General features: G+C 35.9%; 1 protein-coding gene across 14 annotated transcripts in view; it reads left to right on the forward strand.

Moving 5' to 3' along the window:
* LRRFIP2 (LRR binding FLII interacting protein 2) overlaps positions 1-24,417 on the forward strand; it is a 49,441-nt gene that overhangs the window by 4,749 nt on the left and 20,275 nt on the right. For 4 of the 14 annotated variants that reach the window (XM_052693050.1, XM_052693058.1, XM_052693053.1 and 1 more), the window contains exons 2-14: positions 4,371-4,475; positions 9,871-9,957; positions 11,362-11,412; positions 13,615-13,668; positions 15,287-15,352; positions 16,852-16,893; positions 17,720-17,785; positions 18,929-19,003; positions 19,471-19,518; positions 19,598-19,642; positions 20,923-20,970; positions 21,069-21,125; positions 24,235-24,342. In XM_052693050.1, coding sequence (XP_052549010.1) covers positions 4,386-4,475; positions 9,871-9,957; positions 11,362-11,412; positions 13,615-13,668; positions 15,287-15,352; positions 16,852-16,893; positions 17,720-17,785; positions 18,929-19,003; positions 19,471-19,518; positions 19,598-19,642; positions 20,923-20,970; positions 21,069-21,125; positions 24,235-24,342 — 837 coding nt within the window. In that variant the 5' untranslated portion in view covers positions 4,371-4,385. The remainder of the gene's footprint in view (positions 1-4,370; positions 4,476-9,870; positions 9,958-11,361; positions 11,413-13,614; positions 13,669-15,286; positions 15,353-16,851; positions 16,894-17,719; positions 17,786-18,928; positions 19,004-19,470; positions 19,519-19,597; positions 19,643-20,922; positions 20,971-21,068; positions 21,126-24,234; positions 24,343-24,417) is intronic. The other 10 variants (XM_052693060.1, XM_052693063.1, XM_052693062.1 and 7 more) reach the window with 7 other exon arrangements.

Here is a 24,417-nt window from a genome sequence, read left to right on the forward strand (position 1 = left end):
GATTGTTTCTACACAGGTGAATTTCTTAAGTGTTCTGTGGTGTTACTTTGAAAGTCTCCTTTTCTCTTTCAGTTTATTTATAGCATCTTCACACTGTAGTATCTGAATGCCTCGCATGCATGCGATGCCAAATACGCTGGCGTAGACCCAGGCATCAGAACAGGTGGTGCTATTGAAGGTGGTGAGTGATAGGGCCTTAAAATGTAGAGTAGCTTCTGTTTTGTGTAAGACTGGTCACCTTTGTTTAGGAAGGAAAAGATAAACAGATTACCTTTAGTCAGAAGATAGTAGGAAGAAGAGTAGGCAGGAATGTTTAACTTGTGGAAGGGGTGAAACTTTATGTATCACTGAAGCGAAGGGAAATCAGAGAAATCGAGGGATTTCCTCACGAGTCTTCTGTTTTATTTTAGGGCTTTAAAAAATAAAAAGAAATACAACAGGATATCGCTTCATCAGCTGTGTAATAATACGTGTAACCCCGCCTACGTTAAGGAATGAGCACGTAAGAGATGTGACTTGGGAATTCTGAACTGTAAACGCAGCAGATTGCAGTGTCATTTCCTTTCCATCGTTCAGGAAGCCCAGTGTAACAAACTGTTCTTTGGGTGGTTGTATTTTATTTTAGGTTGTATTCAGTTTTTTGTGGTTTTTTTTTTGGTGAAAGTTCTACTGTTATGGCATGTGTTCAGTTTATTGTATTGTGCAAGTTACACAAATGAAGTACATAAGGAATATTTTTATTTACATTTGTGGAAATACTTGATGCTGTCTTCTATGAGAAGTAACATCCTGATACCTTTAGTATTAGACTTATTGGTCTGTTAGCAATCCAACTAGATCCCTTCAGTACTGAATCATAGAGCACGACATGAAATACTCTGTGATGCCTCAGCTTGATTAAAAGCTACATGGAATGCAAGAAATTGTGTGATAAGGCTCTCGAAGGAATAGAAAACATTTTGTTAAGAGATTGTATTGAGAGTTTCGAAGTTGGCAGCTATAAGAATTACGTAAGCAAAAATGAGTAATTTTGGAAGAAACTTCTGGAGATCAGGCCTTGCTCAAAGCATGGTCAGGTAGAGCAGGTTGATCAGGGCCTTGCCTGATCACGTTCTGAATCTGGAGTTTCACAGTCTCTCTAGGCCAGTGTCTAACTGCTCTCTGTTCTTCAGCTCCGAGATCCTCTGCATGTGTTTCCCATTTGGAGATGCTCTGGATTTGCATGTACCTGTGCCGTTCCCCACAGTGCCTGAGCGTGTGCTGGTGAGAAATGACCTCAAGGCTTGCCTGCAGCCAGGCACAGATTCTCCTTGCTTCCTGCACCCTGTACTGGCTGCCTGCAGGCTGAAGGGTGAGAGATGGACAACGTGGAGAGATGCTGTCTGACCTGGGCAGGGATCACATTGTAGTGTCAGGCCAGGTTTGGACAGCTGCTGTTTCCTCTCCAAGGCCTCCCCCACTGATGTTTGTGTTTTTGTCCAATTTTCTTTAAAGCTGATTACTTTGTTTCAGACACTTCTTTGTAATTTCCTGCTGTTTGATGTGAATGATAGTCATTTTGCTCTTCATCATGACATGTTTTGGGCAAACTCACTGTCAGACAATTGCATATTTGATACAAGTTTTTTTTCTTCACAGTTGCTATTGTCTAACCACTGACATATGTCCTCTGCCTTACTGAGCAATGGCCATCCTATTTTCTCAGCCTGTCTTTTGCAGTCATGTCCTCATAGTCACCTTTCTTGTTGTATTTAGCAGCCTTTGTATGCAGAACGAATGTCCCTATGTGTCTTCTAGGTAGTTTGTTCATGCTTCCTTTCCTGGGCTTGAGCTCAGTCAGGAGTTCTGTGTTCATCTTGGTGAGCAAATCTGGCAGATGGCTGTAAGGAATGCTGTGCTCTCTTTACAGCACAGTGACTCCTGCTCCTCATGCTCCAGTTCAACTGTGACGAAGTTCTATTTGCACATTCACTGCTCTTTAATTATACGTTAAGTACTGAACTGTCAGTCTGAACGTAGCCATACTAAAAATAGCTATACAACCGGCTATATTTCATTCCCTAAATTACTCTGATCCTCTGAGGATCTCAGTGAATTCACAAAATTGAATTAGTTGACTGTTAGAAGTGATGTGTTGTTTAAACCCACAGATGTAGGTCAGCATTGTGCTCAGGTACTCAGCAGTTTTTACTTGCACGCTGGTAATGCTGATGTTGTAGATGCTAAAAGAGAAATGCAAATGGTAAGAATTTCATTTCTTGCCTATTGGCCTTTTTAGCAGATAGTTTTGAGTTCTGTTGCTTAAATGAATTGGATTATCACAATAGCATGTAGCATAATTTCTTGTTTTATTTAGGCTAATCCATAGCCTTTATGAGTACTTGTTATAGTAGGAGAATATCACTTTACATTGATGCTGCTTCTGTCTTGTGATCTATCTGCTTTTTTACTTGAAACCAGTCAGTATTAATTACTAAAAAGAGATGTGGTTTTTTTTGGACACCTCTCCCAAATGAGAGCAGCAAGCCAAAGTTCTGAGCTTATATCTTTGCCAGCAAAACATTTTCAATCTGCTTTCTCAGTGTGGATACTTCAGTTCATCGCAGTACAGAGTAGGAGCTTGCTTGCTTTGTTTTAAAGCTAAGAAAACAGATTCTCACGGAATTGACCAACGGGGCAGAACTTGTTTTAGACCTCAAATCAGTCTTTAGTCACCTTGAGTTCCAGCTCTGCTGTCCTTTAGAACCATTCCAACTTCAGATAAGAATGAGGTTGGAATCCTATATTTGTTCTTAAAAGTGCACTTCTATCCAACACCTGCAGCACTGAACGTCATTAGTTTGGATCTCAGAATAGCAACTGGAAATTGATAAGATTATATTCCATAATAGCAGTGTCTGTTCTATGCAGGAGCTTTTAAGAATGGAAATGTGTAGTTTTCAAGGCTCTGTTGTCCTTTCTCAGCAAATAGAATATTTCCCTACTCTAAGCACATAAAGGTTAGGAAAGTACCTGTGGAATTGGAAGCAGGATGAAAGATCCCTGCCTGCAAGGGAGAGAGGACTTGCAGTGTGATATTATGGTGGGGATTAGAAGTATAGAAGCTAAATTGAAAAAGAAAAAAGAAGGAAAAAATAAAGGAAGAAAAGGGCATCATGCTGCTACTTGATCTCTTTGCCAGAAAATAGCCCAAATATTTTGGTTTTGTTACTCTAATAAAAATAATGGAGTAAGAAATGAAGTGTCCACGCACGAAGAATCCTTGTCAGAATTTATTTTGCCTGTTTGATTGAAGCATTAGGGATTTTTTGATGTTTCCTAGTTAGAGGTGGTAGAAAAGCTCTTAAACCAATTTGTTTTCAAAAGGGTGGCCAGTAAGAGTTCGCTCCTGGAACTTTTCTATTTGCATGAAGAAGTTGTTTTTACTAAATAAGGCTTTTTCCCAGGCCCTGTGTGGAGCACTTATCTCCTTTATCTCAAGTAGCTGCGCTACCAGCGAGTTCTGATCTGCCACTTGTAAGCAACTGGATGTCTGGAAGTAGGCTTTTAGTAAGGTATTTAGGGAAAAAAAGCTAAGTGAGGTTGTTCCCCTACTTTTGAGTAATGTTTTACTCTGTGACTGTGTTGTAAACACGAGCTGTGTCTTGGTTTGCTGGTCATTTTCTTTCTCCTTGCAAAAGGTGCTTGGAAGATGTTCTGTATTATACTGAGCACGTGACACTGAAATGTTTCTCTCTTTATTTTCCAAGTTAGGCAAAAGAATATTTTTGTTACCCTGGATATGTCTTTAATTCTACTGTAATGTACTGAAGTTTGCATTCAGTTGCAGCTGTATTAAAATGTAAATAAATGTCTGTTACCTGCCTGGATGCAGGTAATAAAAGGTTCTGTCTGCTGAATTTTTTCTGTTTTGGAGAGTGTTCTAATGACTGTGTAATTCTAGTTCTTGAACCTGCTGCTGACTGTGGGGTCTCTTAAGTCCATGAAATGCATTTAATTGTTATTTTTAGGAGTTGTGAAAAATGATAGGGTGTGTAAGTATCTTCACTGAGCTAGGAGTAGCTGATGGTTGTGTCTGACTTTGAAGCTGTAGGTAAATGAGTGGTTTCTGTTAAGTGGAAAAACTTGTGTGCACTTTGTACGATGCAGTCAGATTTTATAAAGCTTCCATAAAAGTTTGATGAAGTTTTTCCAAAAATACAGCCCTTATGCCAATGTCATACTGAGTTCTTGAGTATTAAATGGCTGAAAAAATAGGTAACTAAATTATTAAGATTGTGGGTGTGGGTTCGTTCTGATGGGTTTTTTTATTTAATTCCAGATCTAAAAACTGAGTGTTATTTTTCTTCAATTTCTCTTTGCAAATACAGAATTAGAGAATAAAAATGGGGACTCCTGGATCAGGACGGAAGAGAACTCCAGTGAAAGACAGATTTTCTGCAGAAGATGAAGCTCTGAGTAGCATTGCCAGGGAGGTATGTTAATTTCAGTTTGTTTCTAATTCATGAATAGAGATGAAAGCAGATTTATAGTCCAATAATTAGACAAAAATGAAATACCAATGAGGAGTACTTTAAATTGAAAAGATGACATTTACTGGAATTAAGTGTCCTTACTTCTATGGTTAGTGTAACTTCATAGTGCCACACTTCAGCTTAGCAGCTACTTCTGCAGGTAGGTATGCTTTAACTGTTTGTTACCTTGATTTACGAGAAATCCAGTTGCTTTCTGAAATGTGAAATAAAAAAACCTGAAGGTTTAGCCTGCTGTAGTGCTCAGTATTCCTATAGTGCTCAGTGTAGTCTGTTAGCACTGAAGGTGTAACAGTTATTGAGTGTATTTATGAGAGTTGACAAACGTGTTCTATTTCAAAGATGAAGTCATAGTTCTGTCAAAAATAGATTCATATGGTATTCATATTATTCATATTCCAGGACTTTTCTAGTAGGATCAGCAGCTTAAAAATAAACACCTGGAAGTAACCAGCCAAGAGAGTAGCTGTTGTCATTGAATTGCTTGCTGTAATTCAAATATTAGCCAACTTTTTTTCTAAAAAGCCCTTGTATTTTACTTTAAAGGAACAGAATTCATTTCCCAGGGTATAACAGCTGAGGCCAGTTAATAAGTCTATCTTTAAACAATATCTGATTTTACTGTACTATTCTTCTCATTTGCCTTCTCATTTGAGGCTGCAGAGATGTTTCCATTTAACATGCTTATGACATAGGGATTTCCAATTCTCTATGCATGAATATGTACACAACTGTTCTCGGTCAGTTATCTTAGCAACATGTCTTGTTTATCTTTTCACTGTCAAAGGGTGTTCTGTTCTTCAATTTGCTATACTGAAATTACCTTTTAGCAGATGTAGGTTACAAGACCAAATTCTGACTCGCATGTCTTGTGAGGAAATATTCCTTTGAGGTGTTCTAGACAGCAAGAAATAGTAAACAGAATTTGCTGAAACAAAAGTCTGGCACACAACTGGAAAAACTTCATGGAAATTGCTTTGGGATTCAAAGCAGTCACAAAATGTCACTAGGAGTTGTCAGTAGTTGTAATACTAAGGGTTTCCTGCTGTAGTGTATGAGGTTTGGGGTTGTTTTTTTTTAAATTTCTTTTACTTTCTTACAATGTTCATATTTAAGGAAGTATTAATCTCACTGCTTCTCGCCACTCTATAATTTGACATAATTGAGTTTTTTATTTTTATTCTGTGGGTTGTGTAAAAAAAAACCCAAAGTCTGTTGGAACCAACAAACGTCTGCAAAAATGGAAATTATGGTGTCAAATTCTTTGGCACTGAACCTATAATCTCACTTCTCTATGGTCATTTTTTTCATCAGTTGAACCTGATGTCTTGTCTTGTATGAAAACATTCAATGCAAAGTCGCTGTCATGGGATCTGAGGGACTTGAACAAATTGCTTTCTCCTTGTCAGTTTTCTTTCACTCTTTCTCTCTTGTATCAGATAACTTTGCTGTTAGCATCGCCTCCCCTTTACCTGTTGTAGTACTAGCCTGGAAAGCTTTCCTGTCTTCTGCTTGCTGTGGGAGTTTGCATTGAGGCAAGCATTTCCTCTGTGCTGTTGCACTAAATGTGACAGGAGCATGCTAAATCTTCATCACATAAATGTTAAGATTCTGTTGTTTGCATTCTTTACTTAGTGGCAGTTGGACAAAAAGCAGGCATATCAGACATAAATGTACAACAAAAGATACAGCTGAGGAGAGACAAGAAATCCATCTGGTGTGTAAATAACTGTGCTGTCGTGGAGAGACAGTAAGGAGAGGATGAGGGTAAAGGAGCATGGAAATAAGCTGAAGAAATGAGCAACAAGAGAGAAAACTGCAACAACTTCCCTCAATAAGAAATGTGAAATAAGCTTTAATGAGGCTGGTGAGGTAACTGTATAGAAACTAAAATCAAAATACTGTTACTTGCTAGTGATTGCCTTCTTGCAAGTGAGGTGAAGGAGGAAAAATTCCTTTCCACACTGTGGAAGCAAATTTTATGTTTGCTTAACTTTGCAGAGAGGAAAACTTGTACCGTGTCACCTTTGTGTGATAGTAAGCTTTTTCTTTTTATGAAGAATTTCATCAGTGCTGTGAAGATGCTGAGAAAAAAACACTTCAGAAAGAAGGCATTCCAAGACATGCCAAAGACATTCAGATTTAAATCTGGTCTTTTTCCTCTTTTTTTTTTTTTTTTTTTTCTTTCCTACAGAAACTATTTGGATGCTAACTAAAGAACCAGGTGCTAGATAAAGTAGTTTGGAAGTTCTTAAAAAGATTGCAGCAAAAATTTTATTTAAAATAAAAATGGAAAAGAGGAGAAATGAAGTATGCAGAGGCAATTTTTAAAATAATTGCAAGTAGTTTTTAGTGACCGTTTTTAGGTGAAAATGAAGAAACTGACCATATCACCAGTAATGGAAAGAGAGCATTCACTTCCAGTGCCATGTTTTCTAAAATAACGTACTCCAATAAGAGGTGTCTCTTGATAGTGTACTTGAAAACAGCAACAGTATGAATATATATTTCTAGAATGAAATGATGCTTATACAGGCTCAAGGAAATACGTTTTTATAATATATAATACCTTTATATCTGTTTTGAAATGAATGAGATGAATTCCAGAACTCAGAAGTAAATGAATATTTTAGCTCTTCTTTGAGCAGCAGAGCTGATACCTGAAGAAATGCAGATACAGTGCTTGATTTAAAGCCATGTCTGTGCTTACACTGAAGGTAGAAGATGAGGAACAGTGCATGTGTATTTATGTACAGAACAAAACAAAAAATATTACTGAAATCTTTTTTTTCCTGTCCAAATAAAATAGTGAGGGCCTCTTTCTCGTGTTCCTATCTATTTGATGTATGCTATTGCAGGTATCTTATCTGTCTGTTACTTCCTTTCTTGATCATTTCTCTGAATAAATCTCAGACAAAGTCGCTGTCTCTACCTTAACTTTCCTGTTTGCCTTCCACTATAATCAAGGAGTTTTCTTTTCTTTTTAGCCACCAGTTAGGTGTACTGGTGTGGATTGAACAGGCTTGGATACTTCATCTTTTTTGCAACTGAAGCGACTAAGAAATCTCAGCTATCACTTTCTTTTTCCTTATAGCAGTTGGAAATCCCCTTAGAAGCTTTTAAAATAGTTTCATGTTTGCTAGATAGTAGACAGTGCAGAGTTTAATTTTGTTGCTTCAGGAACATTTGGATTTGATACATCGCTTCTTAAGAAGCTGCGTTTAAATTCTGTGATATTGTAATATATTTTCATAGGAAACATTTCTTCTGATTTTAAAACTATATGAAAAACAACACTTGATAAAACTGAGCTGAAGGCTCTATTGACCAGTCTTTAGTTTTTTAAGATTGTTATTTATTTAATGCAAGCTGTAAAAATCAACCTGTACTGACTCCCAACTGCATTTGAGCAAAGAATATTTCAAGAATGTTTTTCAATTCAAGTATTGATTGAGTTATGAAAGCGTTAGAATCTTATTGTCTGTTCTTTCCTTTTTTCCTGATTAAAAAAAGTCTAAATTTCTTTTTTTGACCACTTCTGTGGTCCAAACAGCTTCGTCTTTTCAAGTCAGCTGTCTGTGCAGAGCTGCCATGGCCCTGTATTTCCCCTAGTAGATATGTGAGACTATTTCAATCTGAAGAATTTCTTTTGTTTTGTAACAACTTTTACAGACTTTCTTCAGTATCACAAAAGAGTAAATAGCATTCTTCCTGAGTGCTGCTATGTCCTTATAAATAATGGTTATTTCTTCAATAATTAATTGTTTAATGCTCATTTTCAGTTTCAGCTACATAGTTATCATGGTTTTCATGACAAGTCTGCTGTCTAACAACTCCATAGTAAATAAAGAATAATTGATGGCCTTTTGAATGCAGTGTGATCTAGAGCCTTGCATTCTGGTGCTTTTTCAATTCTGTACTTTTTTTTGATGAATCTAGTTGCTCAGATTAATAATTAACGCAGTACCAAACTTCTTTTCCTGTTTTGTTTTTTTTTCTATAACAAGTTGGAATTATTTTTTTTTTCAATTTCAGGCATATATTTTATGACCAATATGTTTATAGTACAGTTCTGAGTATTATAGAAGGTTCAGTAAAATGAGGAAACACTGGGTTTTCCCTCTAGAAACATGGTTGTGAAGCTTAGGCTGCAGGGCTAGGAGAGAACGATGAAAAGGGAGTTGACTTTTACCATGCATCAATAAACAGACTTGCTCTGTTTAACCAAAAAGCCTTACCAGTCTAAAGGCTGTTTGCTTATGTCTGCTGATCTGTAGGTGATCTTTGAGGTGCCGTGAGATATGGTTTATTAGCTTAGTGGTAGTAATGGTGATAGGAGGACAGTTGGACTAGATGATCTTGTAAGTCCTTTCCAATCTTGTGATTCTATGATTCTATAGATAGATCTGAAACTAGGCGTATCAGCTACATGAATCCTCCCTCTTTTTGTACAGCATGTGGAAATAATCTCCCACGTAAGCTATGATCACAGGCAATTGCAGAGCAGGGTTACAAGTGAGAAAAGACTTCCTGTTGCTGGGGATTCCCTTGCTCTCTCGTATGTGGTCCTTAGGCAGGAAGAGCAGCCTTTGAGAAGTGATCAAATAGTGGCAGTCAGCAGTGCTGGCACGATTTCCAATCATTTCATCTACATATGCAGAATAGAGAGAAAACATCCTTGAATTGTTTGAAATTAAGACTATTTTAAGTAACAAGGCAGTAATGTTTTTTGCTGCTTTTTTTTTGTTGTTATTTGATAATTCTTTGATAGATATTTTTGTCCTTGTGACATCATTCAAACGCTGATTTCCCTTTCTTTTTCCTAAAGCATGGTAGGTAATCACAATATTCATGCATCTGATGGGTTTCTAGTGTTTTACATAAACCTATGGTGTACTGATGACAAAAGCAGGAAAAAAAACAAAACAAACAAAAAAACCCAACAAAACAAAAAACCCCAACCCTTAATTAAGGCAACATCCCATTGAAGTTCCCATCCCATTTGCAACCTCAAAAAAGTTTTGTAAAATTGTTCTGGATAATGGAAGTTATGAGGTTTTGGTTCTCTGTGCTCGTTTTAATGAAATTTAGAAGATTTTTTTTATGGCAAACTTGTCATGAAGAGTTTAATTTTTTAAAAAACAGAGAACTTTGATCCATTCATCATCCAAATGTGAGAAATGTGGATATTTTGGGGAATGTGAAGTTGTAAGTGGAAAAGAAGTCATGTTTTGGTGGTGGTGATCAATTCTGGATTACGTGAAGAGGTTATTGCATTCAGTATGCAAACAGTTACAGAACTTATTTTAAACTTGGAATGTTTTCAATTTGCTTGTAGGCTGAAGCCAGACTTGCAGCAAAACGGGCGGCTCGAGCAGAAGCAAGAGATATACGTATGAGAGAGCTGGAGAGGCAGCAAAAAGAGGTATTGATAAAGAGCCAGGAGTCACTGCAAACCTGTGCTAAAATCCTTAGTTTTGTCCTTCAGTGTAATTCAGTGGTGTTCTGGGACTTTGAGCATCAGATAACTGTTAGCTGTCTTTCTCCTTCCCCCTCTGTTCCAAACTGTACTCATTACCCTCCTCTTTCCTATGGATTATATACTCAAGGTTATCTTGCTTTTTCATCTGTGCTTAACACCTCACAAAGTGTTAGTCTGAATACTGATTTTGAACTTGAATATTTAAGGCTGTATTGCAGAAAAAAATCTGCTGTACAAGTAGGCTATTAGAACTCGTGCTTCCAAAGGAGAAATAAACTACTTGTAACATTCTTTTCCTTTTTTTATTCTGCCTTTGTGGGCAAATGAGGTATTTGAGTGTTTTACCATTAACAGAGCAGTGAATTCAGTGTGTTAACACTTAGAAGTGGGCATAAATGAATTCATGTTTTTATGAGATATTTATATATTACTGCTTATTTCTTTTAAATGTTCAGAAGGGAATGTAAATGGCAATGTCCAGGACTCAGGTGTGCACAAATAATTTTGTGTAGAAAGGAACAGTTTTCAGTATCTAATGTGAAGCTTAATATTGTTTGGATATGAATCAGTACACTTCCACCTGAGACATCTGGTTTTTATTGCTTTTGTAAACATTTGCTGTAAAACACACTCAGCAGTTTTTGTCTGTTGTTGCTGTGGAAGAGATTCATTCTAAGTATGGATAACTGGCAGCACAGTGTAGATAATACATGTATAACACTGCTTAATATAAAGGGGAAAGGATGATGGAAAAGCAGTTTTTGCTCTATTTTTATTTATAATACATTCAGTAACTGGATAATATGAGTATGTGACTTCAGATATGCAATTTTCAATCAATGTCATCCCTTTTGATTGCACTCAATGTTTACAATAAATACTTAGTGTTAGGATTTCTGTTTAAAACAACTTACTAGAATTGGGATAATATTTACACACTGTGTTTTACTGCACACATTTCTCCTTTAAAAAAAAAAAAATCACTTTTTTTGACTGAAAAAGCAGAAAGAAGGCAGATTGTCAGCTGTGTTTGATTATTCCATGGTTACTGCAGTCTGCTCAGGTTTTCACATGGCAAGCAGAAGTTTCAGTGTTTCAGTTCATGCAGTTATTCAAATCTGTGTAAATGATATTTGCTTTTTTTGCTGTGATGGTAAGTACTGCTTATAAAATACATAACATGCTTTTATGTGTCTTTCGTTACTGCATACCTTGTTGTCTAACTGCTGTTGTATCTGATGCTGCTTTGAAGATTACATGGCAATGAACTTAGATTTGTCTGGAGTTTTTGATTTGGAAACTATTTTGTAAATGGTTTGTTTGTTTTTGTTTTTTTACATTCTGTAGTTTTCTCAGCATTCATATGATACAAAATGGGCTCATATCCAGAAATGGATGGTAGGCTAAAACAACCTTTTGTGCATGTTTTTGCCACTCAAGGAACTAACAGGATTTGGAGGAAATAATTTACTAATGGTTTGTGGTGTGTCATTTTGTGCTGTCTTGAACTGCTGAAAAAAACATGCATAATAGCTGAGTATGGGTGTGGATTTGCAAGACGACGTATGGAAGCAAAAAGGAAGAAACTTAAATGAGATGCATATTGTTGACATCATATTCTGACTTGAGGTTATTTGTCCCTCTTCAAATTTACTTCAGTTTCAGTATTGGTAAATGTCTTTTCAATAGTAAATATTTTTACTTCAGTGAATTTGAGGGATTTGGCTTGTGGGGTTTGGTTTGAGGCTTTCTCCACTGTTTTCTTGGCAGATTTGCATTTATTTCCTTTTTGAGTAACACAGCAAACAGTGGTTATTTTGTTGATCATTGATTAAGTCGCTTTAGTGACTTAAATCTTTGAGTAATATGTTTTAAAACAAAACAAAAATGCTTTGTGTTACTTTCATCCTTTCACCCCTTGCCCTTTGCTTCCTCTGACTAGGGAGGCATATGAATAGTTGAATTACAGTCCTAGAGAGTTGCTTCTCAGTTTATACCGATTTAGTCTGTCTCTTGAGAGAATTCCTCTTAAAAAGAAATGTTGTTGTGAATTGGTGGGAGTTTGGGGGGATTGCTTTTATCCTGGCGTTCACTGTGAATGATTTGAATCAAGAAGATTTAGGACGTGCCAAAAGCAGTCATAAGGTAGTGACTGTTAATTGACACTAAGGATGAAAAAGACTGGTCTGTCATTAGAATTTCATTTGCAGAAGTTGTGCTGAGCTGGTACTGACTCTGCCTAGCTAGCATGTTTGTGTGGTAGTTTTCATGTCACTTATAACAAATCAAAACGTGTTCTGTTAATGTGTGATAAAATGTGCATTTATGTACACTGCTCTCCCTGTCTCTCCCCCCTTCAAAAAAACAAAACAAAGCCACCCATGTGTTCCATAATGCAAATCTCCTTTGTGAGCAATTTCACTTCAAAATTAGGCAACTGCGTACAGAAAGTCAGGCTTTTCATGATTCAGGTATGTTACTGAGGAAACACTGGTGTTATACAGGCAACCAGGAGGGATTTTATCTAAGCATCTGTTTGCAGACTGCAAAAATGAGTAGCAGGTATTTATTCCATGGCACAATGTTCATTTTAAAACTCAAAGTAGTTGTTACAGAGAGGAAGACTAAAATGTCATTATGTAATCCATCTCTTCTTATGGTAATACAAGGATAGAATAATAAAAAGATGTACAATTTTTTTTATTGCCAAGAATTAACCATGCAATTTTTGAATAGTTAAACATGCTAATATACCCAGTGATCATAATATAGAAAGTAATCTTGTGACAGTAATGATATGAAAGCTGTCTGTAGGAAGCTGAACCTTGACATGTGAAGATCAATAGCTTACAATCTTCATAATAGTTTGATATATGGTAAAATGGTAGGAAGTATTTGAGTAAAGATCCTAGTTCTAGAGCCCTGCTCTAGTTTTCAAATGGGATTGCTTTGAAATTATTCCAAATGTAGTTATCTTTTGTAATGAAAATTTTGAGATGCTTATTTGAGACAAAATAAACATTCCTTGGTCTTTCAAAATAAAAGGTGAAGATCTCTTAGCTACCTCCCCAATTGTGTAAGTTAGGTTCATCATTTTCCACGGACACTACAGATGTCAGCTTCCTATAGATTATGCAATTGATCCATTTGCTTAAGAAGCTTTATTCCTATGGGATAGAATATTTGAAATATACATCAGGAAATAGAGAACAATAATCTCCATAAGGGTTAAAATGCCTTTTAAAATGTAATTCTGTAAAGCTTTTTAAATGGACTTTTTAAAAAATCTTCTGCATTTTTCTACATTAGTACAGTAATCGGAAGGTTTCTGTACTGGACTCTAACTAAATAATTATATTCACCTCTCTCATTTTCATTTTATAACATAATGCATTACTACACTTCCAAAATCAGGTGAAATCACAATTCCTCCTGACCTGAATCTTGAATGACTTCACTTACCACAGCGATTATTGAAAATAATACATGGCATTAAAAGTGCTAACAGCATGTTGCTCACCTTCACTTGCTTTTACTTTGTCATTTTCTTTTTTTTAATGTTTTTTATTACCATGAATAACTCTATTTCTTCTTTCTCAGGAAGATTCAGAGAGGGCCAGGTATTCTCACCGGTCCAGTCGACATTCATATTTGGTTTGTGTTACAACTGTATTTTTTCCCTTGCCGCAAGGCCCTTCTTAACAAGTACAATTACAGTTATTTTTAAAAATAAGTACAATTTCATGTTATCAGGAAGTAGTTGATGCTTTCAGCATTAACGATTTGGGGGACGGTATTTTAAATCACGTGTGATGTTGAACTTCATTTGGTATTTTATTTCCATCAATTCTACATATTTTTTCATGAATGTTTTTTATTGTATGCATTTGTGTCTTTGCATTTAAAAAGAATATCAATCGTCACATTTTAAATCTTTGAAGTTAATGCTGTGAATACCTTGAGTTCTTTTCCTCTTCTGTTTATAATAATTTACGGTCAATTTCCGTGGCTGAGAGTAGGGCTTGGAAATTGCTTAGAAATGCATATTATGAAACATTTGGTTCCTTAGAGTAACTTATGTTTAATGACAGTTTGTAAGGGTCATCTTTTAGTGTTAGTCCAGCCTACTATTAAATGAAGTATTTCTTTAAAAATATCTGAATAACTGTCCTCATTTAGGCTTCAGATGTTGCCCGTTAGTAAGAATCGATTGTTTTTCCTTGAAGGGTAGAGCAATAAAGTTCCTGCAGCAGCTGCCCGTTGTCTCTATGGGTACTGTTGCACACCAGGAGCTCACGGTTGGATGTGAAGCTGCTATTGACAATAACAGTTCAGATGGCAGTGGTCTCATGGGGAGAAGTTCTCTTTTCCATTTTGCCTGTGTCAGAAGTTCTGCAAATAGGAAAAAAAAAAATTAATATTGCTTCTGTTGGCTCAGTCATCCTATAGATAAGGAGCACTTCCTGAAGATGAATAATACTAGTTGGTAACTTCAGCTTTCATTCCCAATCGATGCTTGTCTTCTGCTCGCTGTTGTTTTCTTGCACTTCAGATATTACTGTTTCTGTAATACTTGTGGCATTAAGAGGAGTACGTGAGGATGTGTTCTGAAGAAGAAATACAGTGCAGGGTTTTATTTATTTGAGAATGTGGGAATGTGTTATTTGTTAGTGACAAAGCCTTACCTGAATGCTGTGAGATACCCCAAATGCTGGTAGTAAAATTATTTATTGTTGTACTGGCTTTCCCATAGTCTTTTTGAATGAAAAATGGTGCTAAAGAATAGTTGTAATAAAGGCCCAAGGGAAGGACAAGTTACAGTAATGAAAGAGTTGGGTCTGTTTAGTTCACTGGAATAGAATGTTCTGGTGTGACTTAAATAAAAATGATTGCCATTTGCTACGAGCAATTAGAAATCAAATTCAGTTTGTCAAAGATTATGTAACGTCTTATGTGTCTCTGTGTTAAATAAGTGCCTCTACATTTTTTTGTCACAGGTATTGTCTCCAAAAAAACACTTTTAATGACCTAATATTGACTACTTTGCAAACAACAGTTGGCTGACAGGGAGAGAAAAAATATTGTATCGTAAGTGGAGACAAAAACCTGTGAAATAATATAGATTTGCTCAGATTTGTTCTTACACTTGTTCACTTAGCGTACAAATACATGAAGATTGAGAGTAAATAATTTAGTGAAGCTTAACAGTTATCTTTAGAGAGTCTTCTAGTGACATTGTGTATTGAAATACTTTTGCAATTTCATTCTTAAGAGTCCTTTGGATAGCAGTGGGTCTCACAGGAGCAGAACAAGTATGACCAGAAGGAGAGATCTTGTGGTGTGTAACCCAGAATGAGCATGCCTTGATGTGTTCCCATTATAACCCTTACAATCTACTTACCAAAGCAGTTGCTTGGTGAAAGCATGCTTCTTCAAGGAAAACGCTGCTTATTGAACTGCTGGAATAACTGATGTAATCAAGCATTTTATCTGTGATAGCAAATTTGGGGGCATAAGGAAAAACTTGAAGTTTGAAGGGAGTTAATCTCTCAGTCTCCCCTAATGTTTGTGAAAGAGAAGTAAAATCAGGTGACAGAGGTGGTGCATCAACCTTGGTGGGTACAAAAGTGTTCCTGGAAGTTCTGTCAGGAAGCATTTTGTTCTCAGCTATTTTTAAAGTGAATGTATTGCTATGCTATTTCTGCATTCTGGACTAAAATATGAATAGAAATTCTACTTTTTTTTTAGAAATCTGTATTTGTATCTGATTTGTGTCACTCAGAGCTTAGGCAGTTTTTCAGTAAATATTTACATGAAAAAAGATTTTTTTTGTAAGCTCTTAACACTTTATAGTTGAGATGTAAGTTAAACTCTGCAGCATTCTCAGACATACCAATAGATAAGAGAAATTGTTTTGCTTGTCCTCCCAGGAATTCTCACCAAAACTAACATTTGGTAGTGCTCTAGCATGCTATATTAGCATATTATTGTGTTCTTGAATCATCTTCAACTTCTGTTTATTTTTGCTTTAAGAAAGCTTAGGATAAACTATCATTCCGCTGTCATTCCATTTTCCCAGATTCAGCTAATAATATTGTTGCTGAATGTCCAAGAAAGACAAATATACAACATCGGATTGTTAAATTTGTTTTGTTTGTATATAAACACAAGGCTGATGTGGACAGGAACACTCAGCGTTCACATGAACGCAGGCAGCCTCATTCTGCTCCTGTGTCATGCTGACTAAGAGGAAGGCCTGTCAGTGAGCAGTACTTACATGTATGCAATATGGACCCCTCCAGTGACTGGCCCTGGGAACTCAGTCTGTCCATTCGTTTGCCCTGGGCCTCTATATCCAGATGTGCACCCAGGAAAGTAGTTAAAAGTAGAGTTTAATAAGAAGCCAGATCAGACTGTCTTGATGAGGCAGAGGGCATGGCCAGACAAGGACAGTCACCAGAAGTGTTTTCACACACAGAGAACCCCTTTTATCTCCACTGTTCTTCCCTCATGCGCCTGTTCCTTCCAAAAACACTTCTCTCTCCTTTTCCCCACCTGATCCCTAAATGCTATTTCCCTGCATCCCATATTGTCTTCAGTGCCCTAGAGGCTGTAAGTTCCCATGCTCTGTAAGGTGCTCTGGGGAGCCCCTACACTGTGATGTGTTTTGTACCTCAACAGTGGGGTTGACTGATGGTGGTTGACTCCTTTTCCTGTGTAGCTATCTGCCTTTCATCATGTAACATAACAAGCAGTGCCTCAGTTGAATGCGATTCTATTTCTGTTCTGTTTTCCTTTTGTAAGTAAGCATTTTCATTTCTTCTTCTTTTACCTCAGTATGACAGTGCTAAGGATAGACCTGCAAGATATTCGGTCCCTGTATGTTCACACTTTGCATGTTTTTTGTGTGAATGTAGACTGTGATTTGTTCTTACACAGTGTGATGACACTAACTTGCTACTTTAAAAATGACTTTTAAAAAATAGAAGATTTGTGCTATCACACTTTATGGTCAAGAATACTACTTCCCCACTTTCTGTGGGGGAGAAGTCTAATGAAGTAACGTATAGACAACTAACAGCTATTTTGCAGTAGGTACTTTAGTCATTGCTAAACCATAAATGTAATTAAGTGCAACTTAAAGAGCACATAATTAAAAAAAAAAAAGCAACACTGTATCTGTATGTACACATTTGTATTCTATATTTCATATAGGAGATTAAACTTAATGTAATATACTGGGGTTTTTTTCGGTCTAGAGAAAAAAGCATGTGGTTTGTATCCCTTCTTACCATTATGAAGCATTGTGGTTCTGATATGGTATTATAGTAAGATTTGTGTGCATGTCCTTCAGCAAAATGAAGCACCAATTCCACTTAGAGGCATGTTAGCAACTTAAAAAGCTGAATTTGCTTAATTGAATAATCCGCAAGTAGGCAGCATAATGAAAACAGTGTTTAAAATAATCTGTAATATTAAGCACTTTTAAGCTGATTTTTGCTTTTACATTTCTTGTGGAAGGTAAATACTTTGGTTCTAACCAAAGATAAGGATGGTTATAATTTTACTTGTCTTTTTTTTTTACACAGTGTTAGATGTATGGCCTATTTTTCTAGTCACGTAATGTCTTGAATTGACATTCTGTGTTTTAAGAATGAAGCTGCTGTTTTGTAGTGGTATTAATTTTTCTAAATTTGATTCTTAGAGTCATGCTTATGGTGAATCTCACAGTACAAAGAAGAAAACTGCTTATTCCCGTAAAGATTTATTGGTTAGTTTTCTATGATATTTATTATAGATACACTGTCTAGATTGTTATGTACTAATGCAGTACATGAATAAATGGATTGGCTTGCTGATATATGCTTTTATTTTATTTTTTTGTTAACAAAGGAACTTGTAGTACTGACCAAATTCTGACAAGTTGAACGTGTAAAGCTGTGACACATCAATAGGGCTACGTGGATGGAGCTCATCTGAATGAAAAATACCATTCAGTGAGAAGCCTTTTCAAATGGCTCAGAAGTGGCACTTCTGTGAATTAAAGTTTATTCAGTCAGAACGGAAATACGGGTTTTTATTACTTGTGCTTTGACCACTACTTGTTAGAGTTTAAATGTAGTTTTGAACTAGCTAAGGTAGTATTTACCATAAACGTTGCCATTATTCATGTGAGTTCTTGAGGAAGATGTGGGTTATTGTGATCTTCTGAACACTCTTCTAGAAAATCCAGTGTGCAGCATCAATGTAGGCCGGTATTTGGAGGCAGTTTTTCAGGGATGTTGACAGCTGATGACATAGCAGTGATTGGAGCAGTGGTTGAGACGATGCTGACAGTACTACACAGTGCCATGTACTTGCCTCTCTGTTTTCTCTCTCTTATATAATTTCTTCTCACATATGTATATGCATATGTGTGCTATTTGTCTGTGAAATGTATAAAAGCAACAATAAGCCAGAGTTTCAGCTGTTAGCCCTCAGAGTTTGTGCTTGGTGTAATGCACAGCATTAGGCTATGGACTAAGGGTGATGATGCAAACGTCCATTCCCTATTAGATTCTTCTCTCCCTCCACATTCTGATATAAGTTGGTATCTAATAGAAAAAGAAAGATAAAATGAACAACTGTAGTAATCATTAGTGAGTTCTGTCTCATGTTTTTCTTATATTTCATGTTGTACTTGTCAGGGTTTAGTCAAATTTCTTAGGGTTTTGTTATAAGGGAGTGTAACACAACTGTTCTCTACTTTGGGCAAGACATTAAGAGTATGGCATATGCTAATATGTGGCAAAAAAAAAAAAATCCCAATTTTTGAACTTGGAAATAGTTGGGCTGTCAAATTTGGTCTTTCAATATTAGTGTTTCTTTCTCTTGCAATATTAGTGTTTCTTTTCTTTTTCTTTCCCTTTCACAGAGTGGACTTTACCATGATCAGAGAAATTATAGCAGCCTTAGATATAGCAAACCGATTCCTTCCTACTATACTCGGGTCTGTCCTTCCTTCCTATATTTGTTGCTTAATATATAAAGTACATACAGCATGTTAAAAATCTAGCCCCAATATGCTACTCACTGTACATTGCTATAAGTGATAAATTAACAGCCTGATGAGGTAGATTGCATCTCACAGTAACTGCAGGTATGTTTGTGGTCGTGTTTAAACAAGTGTCTAAAGGAAATTGATGTCTTTTAAACACTACTTAATTTATGGCTACTTTTGTTTGATAAAAATCCTATACTATTCTACTGAAAGTTGCATGTTTCGTTTTCAAAGATGATGGATTTTCCTGGAATGTTTATCCATACTTTTCTTAAAAGTTCTTACATATTTTGCAACTATGATAGATTGCTTCCATCTTTAGAACTTTTGGTGGATGTAAAGCAACTGATAAGAACATAAGTTGTACACAGAAAAAGTTTCTTTCTCTCTTGTTTTCTCTCTTCTTCGCATTACAGTCGTCTTCTCTATGCAGTGATCCAGTGGCAACAACTAGGAGTTACAGGGTTAGTACTGCATGAAAGACATTTTTTCTCCAGATGTTTTAATGGCCCTTGAAAATCAAAATTACGCTTTTCTTTATAGGTGTCTCCTTCTGTAAACACTGGTTTGATAAGAAGTATCAGTTTGGTTCGTAAGCCTCATTTTGCACGGTTGCCTTAAGTTTGTATGGTATGGCCGTGTGGCTTGACAGCATTACATGTGCATTCTTCTTGTGCTCTTAAATGTACATAATTCATGCATCTCGTTCTGGGGAGGCATTAGTTCAGGGTCCTTAAATGCTAGGTTTCCCCCTTTAAATTGCTTTTGTAATTGCTATTTGATGATCTTTTTACGGACAAACATAAAGTTTATGAATACAGCAGTAATGTTCATGAACATTGGCCTTAGAATTAGTTAATCTAAGCCCGATAGACAACAACTGCATATGTAATATTTTAAAAAATCTAGCAATTGAATGAGAGATTCATTGTCTGGATGTTACAGAAACTTGTGGTAAATACATTTCATGTACTTTCAAATAAGATGCCAGAATTAAAACTTGTAAGTGTGCAAAAGTGCAAGTGGGCATCTTTGCAAAGTACAAAGCAGCTTGAACAAGAATGGCTAAGTAGCTCCATAAAGCTTCTATTTAAAAGGTATCGTGTATGCTTGGAACTAAATGCCTTTTACTGCTACAGCAATTCAAATCTAACTTAGCTGCCACCTAGAGAAGTTCTGAAACTATGTGAGAGAACAGTCAAATTTTTTAGATGTAATATTTGTATGCACTTATGCACTTGAATTGCAAGCAGTTTGCTTCTTGATTTTGTGTGCGTTTTTGTCATAACATTAGAAGATGCAGTGAGAGAATGCGACTGTGATAACTGCTATTGCATATAATTCTTAATTTCTATTGGAGATAGCTTCAGAGGTAGGGGAAACCAACACGAGGCTCTAAATTTTTATTCAGCTTGGTGCCAGAGCTTCTGTTATTGTTCCATACATAAATAGATTTCAGCCTGGCACTCCGAAAAAGTTCTTCAGGAAAATCTGCATGGGTTTTCAAGATGGATAAGTGTACAGTACAACTTCAGTTCCCAGGGTGGTTTGCAACTTCTAAAAACAAATTTCACTTAAATATTTATTTTTCTGAAAAAAAGCTGACTTTCAAAATATTTAGCTATTATTCACTGAAATTTAGATTATATTGAGAAGTAGACATCATATTAGTTGGAGGAAATGCTACTGGCAATTCTTAAAAACTGTTCTTCATCCTTTCAAAAAACATGAATAGCAACTGGAAAATGCTTAGCTGGGTAAGATAATAAAAATGAGATTTAATTTATCAGTACATTTCAATGTGTGAGTGTGTGACAGTAATTTCTGAGTCAGAATATAAATGGCATTTTATTCCCTCTGTTTCTCAGGCATCTTTGAGTGGTGATGGATTACGTAGCTCATGTAGTTCTTGCACTGTAAGTGTTACAGGTTTTCAGTTGCTTCCTTCAAAATTTTGGTTTTTTGGAGACATAAAGCAATGAAAATTAAGAAAATTTTTAACACTTTTCTTTAGCCATCTGAATACAGTTGGTATTCTTCAAGAGCAAGCTCAATTCGAAGTAGTCCTGTGGTGAGCATTTCTTTGCATGTTCTGCTGAATGCTTTGATACTAACACACAACAGCTATGAGAGTTTTCACTGATTGAAATGAACAGTGATTTTACTGATTAATTAGATTTTCACTTTTTTTATTAAAAAATTGCTGCTTAACAGAGATGTAAATTTTATCAAGGTGTGAACTTCAGGCAGTGAGATAATGAAATAAAGAAGCAGTAAGGAGTTTCCTGTTTTAATCTCTCAAATCATCAAAACATCTCTCACATATTTGTGATGTACAGAACTGGAAAGAACCAAGTAGTGCAGTACCTTGTGCAGTTACCACCTTATGTCACAGCTGGAGCCAGCACATGGAAAAAGTCTTTCTCTGGGGGAGGAGGACTGATGTCAACTTCAGTGTTGTTCATATTGTGCACTGAGAAGTAATCAGCTCACTTTTCTGGTGACTGGTACTTAAAAATGAGATAAACTTGTTCCTGAATTAGATAAAAAATTAGATAAACTTGTTATGCTGAAACTGTTGCTCCAAAGATGACTTTTTGTGCTGCAAAGTGATTTTTAGTAGCTACACCATGTTTCTGCCCCAGAGCAGCTCTGTCAGTTTTACTGATGCATCTGCTCATCTGTCATGCTATCCAAGAAAAGAATGTCAGCATTTTGTGTGGGTTAAACTGAAATAGTCATGTTTTCATTTTTCACGTTCTTATCAGTGTTAGAGAGGAAAAAATAATAATAAAAAAAAGATTTGTGAGAAACTGATTGGTTTTTTTAGCTGCAATAGACTCAGACTAAGTTTTAAGGAGTATAGGAAAAAGGGGCTTTTGCCATTTCTGTAAAGGGTTCCAAAACTTAGGAGTTACTGTCATCCATCTCTGAAGTCTTTTGGATGTTGAGTGTACTAATTGTCTTCTCTCTTTCTCAAGATGGAGTGTAATTTCTTATATATAGAACATAGATATTTAGGAGTTTATGTATCAGTTTTCAGTATGTTTGTGATATCATTAATACCAACATATACTAGTGAAGATTTAATAGATTTCCAAGTGGAAAAAATTGAATGAAACAATTCTGAGAAGGATATTAAGTAGATGGAGCAAAAATCTTACTCACAGCTCAATCATCACTCCATGTATTCTTTCTGTTGTTAATGCTTGGTGTCACTGGGGTGTTGCATTGGAAATCAGCTCAGTAACCTTGGGAAATCAAAAGGGAGAATAGAAGAGAACATGAAATTAGAGTAGAATACAAACATACAAATCCATAGTGCTCTGCATCTGAAAAACCCATTAGGAAAAAGATGCAGGTGTGCTGACTACCTTCTCAGAGGTAGAACTAGCATATTGGGAAAAGGCTTCTCTTAAATTTTCTGGTGAGGCTTTCAAAGATACGTTTTATGAACTTAACAGTAATGAAATAAATCTTTACTGAAGAGAAAAACCAGGGTAATTTTTGAGGAGCACCTGAGCGGTTTTTTTTCCTTCCCGTTGGCCTCCATGAAGATGCATACTGTTGAGTTTTACTCACAGTCTAAATGTGTTTTGATCCATTAGTGTGCCTTCTGTTTGGCTTTGTATTCAGGCAATATGTTAGACACATAATTGTTTGGTGCTGTAGGGTTTTTAATGTTGTTTTTGTTTGTTTTTAATACAAGCCTTACTTCGTGCCTCAGCCTTCTGACCGAACTGTTTCTGTTTAAAAAAACATATATTACTGTTGAGAAAAAATATGCCTCAATAGTTGTTTCTCAAGCTTGTATAAGTCATTCATTTTATCTTTATTTTAAAGTTTTTTATTGTTTTTTATTATGCTTTAATTATAAGCATAGTTTCTTCACTGTTCCTCGCAGAACAGATCTTTCATTTGTGCTATACAAATTTCTTGGACAAAGAAATTCACATTCAAACATTATTTTTATCTATAATAAAATACAGAAATATAAAAACTATAATGACTTAAGTGCAAGGGTATGTGTTCAATCCTTGTGACGTACAGATGATGAAATGGAGAGAAATGCATCCTCTCTGATCTTGCCATGCGAGGGAAGAGTGATCGTATGGTGAGTTGGGTGGCATAGTGGTGTTTGGAATTCCTCCTGGTTCCTTGGTTATTGTAAAGTGGCTGTAAGCATTCATCAGCTGACTATTTTATTTGTCACTGGTCACATTTGTGTACAAGGCATCTCACCATCTTCAATCAAAATGAGATGAAGCTACATCAAGTATTTATTTCAAGTACAGAGATATTCTGAGTTATTTTTTAATGGTGAAAATTGACTGGAGGCCATGTATTTTTCAAATTACTTAAAGATTTTTCTTTCATACGAGTACTTTTAAAACTAAATGCATTGTTCACATTTAACATATATAATGTGCTTTTAAAACAATATTTCACTTGAATTCCTCTGGCAGTTGTAGTGATCGTCATGTGTTTAGATATATCTTGCCTTTTCTGTGAGTAATGTGAGCACTCCTTCCCCTCACTTTTTAGCCACTTGAGGGTGGCTTCAGGGAGAAAACTTTTTATTCCATTTTAAAGATTCTGAAAATGGAGAGAGTGAAAGCCCAGATTAGATTGATAAGAGTGTGATCCAAAGAAGAAACAACGTTTGTAGACAAAAGTATTCTTCTGTTTCTTGACTTCAGACTGTATCATCTGTTTTTATGGTTTGCAATTTTATTCTCTTTATTTTTTTAAGGATTTATGTAGTTTGGCACTACTGATTCCAAGCCATTTTTCTATATTTGTCTGTACTTCTTATATTACTCAAATGATAGAAAATGGGTCGATAATAAATATCTATAGGTCTTGCTTTTAGATAAGCACCTCGCTAAATAGACAATGATCAGAATGGTAAATTTGAAGTGTACTTAAAAACTATGCATGGCTAAAGTATTGATAATGGTGTGGCACATGTATTATTTCTACAGAGGCACTTAATGTCTCAAAAATTCAGAAAAGAATATTTTGCAGTTCTTATACTTCAAATCCAGGAATAAATTGCAACAATGAAAATGTAAGTTGTTGCTACATTCAAAAAAAAAAAAAAATCTTGTTCATTCTGTGGTATAATCTCATAATCTTCAGTTTTCTTTCAATCTCTTTTTTAATTTTTTTTTTCCAAGTCCTCTGATTTTTCTGATAAAAGCGAAACTGCTGCTGACTATTTCAGTCGCTCCAACCGCAGGGGAAGCGTTGTTTCTGATGCAGATGATGCCCAAGGTTTGAATAGTGTGAGTGTAATGCTTGTTGCTATATTGTGCCACGTAGAGCAAACTGACTAACTGTGAATGTTATTTTTGTTCTAC

The sequence above is a fragment of the Tympanuchus pallidicinctus genome, unplaced genomic scaffold, assembly GCF_026119805.1.
Source record: "Tympanuchus pallidicinctus isolate F22 unplaced genomic scaffold, pur_lepc_1.0 scaffold3, whole genome shotgun sequence".
Lineage (NCBI taxonomy): Eukaryota > Metazoa > Chordata > Aves > Galliformes > Phasianidae > Tympanuchus > Tympanuchus pallidicinctus.